The sequence below is a fragment of the Crocuta crocuta genome, unplaced genomic scaffold, assembly GCF_008692635.1.
Source record: "Crocuta crocuta isolate KB4526 unplaced genomic scaffold, BGI_CrCroc_1.0 scaffold48, whole genome shotgun sequence".
Classification (NCBI taxonomy): Eukaryota; Metazoa; Chordata; class Mammalia; order Carnivora; family Hyaenidae; genus Crocuta; species Crocuta crocuta.
The window spans coordinates 13208313-13212216 of record NW_027533089.1 but is presented as its reverse complement, the minus strand read 5'-3'; the positions used below and the strand labels follow the sequence as shown (position 1 = coordinate 13212216).

General features: G+C 41.3%; 1 protein-coding gene across 1 annotated transcript in view; it reads right to left on the bottom strand.

The window, feature by feature from the left end:
- GTF2B (general transcription factor IIB) overlaps positions 1 to 3649 on the bottom strand; it is a 31089-nt gene extending 27440 nt beyond the window's left edge. The window contains exon 1 of the mRNA XM_077746155.1: positions 3577 to 3649. Coding sequence (XP_077602281.1) covers positions 3577 to 3593 — 17 coding nt within the window. The 5' untranslated portion in view covers positions 3594 to 3649. The remainder of the gene's footprint in view (positions 1 to 3576) is intronic.
- Positions 3650 to 3904: the final 255 nt, after the last annotated feature.

Here is a 3904-nt window from a genome sequence, read left to right as displayed (position 1 = left end):
AAAAAAAAAAAAAAAAAAAAAGGAAATGAACTCTGTAGGGGCACCTGTCTGGCTCAGTTGGAAGAGTGTGCAACTCTTGATCTCAGGTTTGTGAGCTGAAGCCCCATGGTGGGTATAGAGATTACTTAAATAAAACCAATTAATAGACATTCGGTATTAATGGAAAATAAGCCCTCTTTAAATGTTGACTTGAAATACTACAATACAAGGTTATGTTATGGCCATCATAAGTATACATTTAGAAGATATCATCGACCATTCTTAGAGTAGTAAGTAGGTATTTGTGGTTTTGGATAAATTTTCTAAAGTCAGCAACACAAATCAGAAAGTTAACTCCCAACATAGGTGACTAGCACTGAAAAAGTGATAAAATAATCCACATTCCCAAAATGTATACATTCACAGTAACCAGAAAATGTCTTGTATCTTTTCATTGAGAAAAATGGGGGAAATAGAGATTTGCTGTATAGCCACACTTATTCCATAAATTCCTATTAGGAAAATATTCTAATACATTATAACAAATTAATTAAGAACTTAGTATAAATCATGAAAAACTATGTTGAAATAAAGGAAAATGTTAGAATAACAGTAATTACAAATGGGCAGCCATATGGCACACAGTATATAAGGACTAATATATTTTGTACTTAATATTAAAAAGTAGATAGGGGGCGCTAGAGTGGCTCAGTCAGTTAAACGGCTGACTTTGGCTCAGGTCATGATCTCGCAGTTCGTGGGTTCGAGCCCCGGATCGGGCTCTGTGCTGACAGCTCAGAGCCTGAAGCCTGCTTCAGATTCTGTGTCTCCCTCTCTCTGCCCCTCCCCTGCTCGTAATCTGTAGGTCTCTCTCTCAAAAATAAATAAACATTAAAAATTTTTTTAAATAAATACATAAAAAGTAGATAGAATATCTTCTCTGTATATATATAAATATGTAAACATTTCAAAGATATGCTAAGTGAAAAGAGTAAGGTAAGGATTTTATACAAAACTGGACAAAGTATAAATTACAGTTAATGCAATCACAAAGATGACCCTCAAAATGTTCAAAAGAAACTATATAAGCCATTCATATAAACCCTAAACTGGGCAAAACAAACCTATGGAGTTAAAAGTTGTGATGTGGTTATCTTCGGGAAGGGGTAATGATGGAGGGGACAAGGAGGCTTCCATGATGCTGGTGGTATTTGATTTCTTGACCTGGGTGGTAGCTATGTGCGTGTGCTCATTTTCTAACCGAACTGAGCACTTAAAATGTGTGTACTAACTTCATGAAAAAGGTAAAAAGCAAGGTAGCGAACCATATTTACAACAGCCTTTCGGGGAAGAAGAGAGGTTAGCAGTACGTGCATGTTTATTAAACCACAGACTCATTAGGAAAACACCAAGAAACTGGTTAAGATGGCTGCTCTGAGGGAGAATTAGACGGTTGAGAGTCAGGGAAGAAGAGAAACTAATTTTCACTTTTCTTCTTGTTTTTGTATGATTTGTACATGTCACCTATCTGAAACAAAATGAATCACGATACACTAGTCAACTTGTAATCAGAATACCCACAAGCGTAACACAAAAGAGGAACCACAAGAGTAGGGTGGTGGGGGAAGTAAGGGAGAGAAACGAAAGGAATGGAGTAAACAACCACCACCAGTGACATTAACACAATTTAAAGTACCTAAGAAACCACATAAACCCACATCTCACTTTAGAGCTATCACTTATTGGGTGTCCACTGTGTGTCTAATGCTATATATACACACACTAGTACTCTTCACAGCACCCCTGCAAAATAAGCATTATTTCCCTTCTAAAGATTACAATCAGAGAATGATTAGCCTGAAATCACAGACTAAGTAGTGGAGCTCACAACTCTGGTGCTTTTCCCTGTGAAAACACCAGGCAGTTTCATAACCTAGTAACTTGTACATCTTCCTCAGGGGGGGAACAAAGCCAAAGGCAGAAATACTAACATTTAACTTTTCTTATCACTGGTAGAAAAACTTCAGAGACAGACAACTGCAATGACACATGTAGTTAAGACCTAAGACATGTCCAGAAAAAAATTTATTTCGAAGATTATTTTTTAATGAAGGAAGAAAAAAAAAAAGTCACACAAAGCAAAATTCTTTTGGTAAAGAATCTATCACGTGAATTTACTGTATTTAATGTTGCAACATTTCATACAATTTCCTGTCCTATTGTATGGAAAAGCTGTGCCCAAATATGATCACATTTACCTTTCAGATCTATTGCCACGAGAAAATGTAATGTCGTATTCAGGAGCCTTTGGGAAACTGGTTATCCACTTACCTATAAGGAAGCCTTTCCCAACAGGGCCACACCCAGACACAATGATTGAGCATTCAATCATAAAATTACAATCAGTAAACAAGAGTGTCATTGGCTCTAAGAGTTGTTTCAGGGAATGCTGCCTCCCCAACACCTTTTTTTTTTTTTTTTTTTTTTAGAATACAGTAACATAAAGTAGCAAGTCTTTGCAGTTAGCACAAAACGGCCAGGACTTCTCCAGCTTACAATTTTGTGATAATGGCTTTCATCGGGAACTGAATTCCACAGAAGATAACAAATTCAGAAAAATTATGCCACAGTTGCCTCTCTGAAGCTACAGAACTTAATTTGACACTTTTAATAGATTATGAGTTAACTAGGGGCCAACATGTGAAAACAGGAAACAGGTTAAGAGATTCTATACTTTGTTCTAACACTAACCTTGGAAAAGTCAACCTTGGCATGACTCAGTTTACACTTATGTAAAAATACTAATATCTACCTCATAGTGGTCATGAGAGATATAATTAGGGTCTACAAGCATTTTTCTGATCACAGGATTAAAGGCTGTCTCTAAGGGCAGCGCTAGCATTTCCTGTAGCTCAGAATACATCACATTTTTAAAAATGTATTAGGCAGTGACTTCCCAGCATAGGTTAAGTCATTTTCTGCAGGCAAGATTTCCTTCAGGAATACGGAGAAGTACTAGATTAGTAGAAAAATAAACCTCTTAGAAAGAAACTTATCAACTCTTGGTAAATGCCCTCGCTTCCATTTCAAAAGGCCTCTGGGAGGGTAACCAGTTTTCCACCAGGCGCACCAATGCTGACGTCCCTAACTTTCTAGCTGTCAGATCGATAGGGCCCTGGAACTAACCCCTTCCCGCTCTCTGGAAAGGACCGTGGGCTGGTGGAGCCACAGCTGGAAAAACAAGCGTAGGGAAAATTAACAACAACAACAACAACAACAAAAAAGATCGGTTAAAATAGCCCCCGAAAGATGCGAAGCCAGGGGCTGCGAACACAGGGGTCCCCCACAGGGTGGTGTCTGGGTGAGAAAACGAGCCAGGACTGTGGAGTGGTAACGCAGACGGCTCGGTACCCCCCGCGACACCCCTGACAGCCCTGCCGTCTGGCAGTGCCTTTGTCCGGGTCGCGCAGCCAGTCCGCCGCCTCTCCCCGCACCTCCGGAGCGCTCTGCCCGACGCGGCAGCCCGGGCGGCAGCCGAGCAGCCCTGGCACTCTCTGCCCGTCCCTCACCTAGCCCGGCCCGGCCGGACATACTAACCGGCTGGTAGACGCCATCTTCACGGCCACTGCGGTCCCAGCTGGAAGCCACAACAAACGCAGCAAGAACAGGAAGAGACTGTGGCGACAAGACGCGCGGAGACGGCCTTTTATAGGCGAGTCACCCACGCAGTCGTACTAGGGCGCGGCTACGGGTCGGGAGAAAGGCCAAGAAAAGTGAGATGCTGTAGGCCACGTGCTTTGCGTTTTTTTAGTTTCCTATTCCGTTTCTGTCATTTGCTATGGTGCTGAGCAAATCGACGAAACTACCCAGGAAAATTCTCAAGGGACCTCTGCAAACAGGGTGCCTCAGAGATACCCTCAACCTG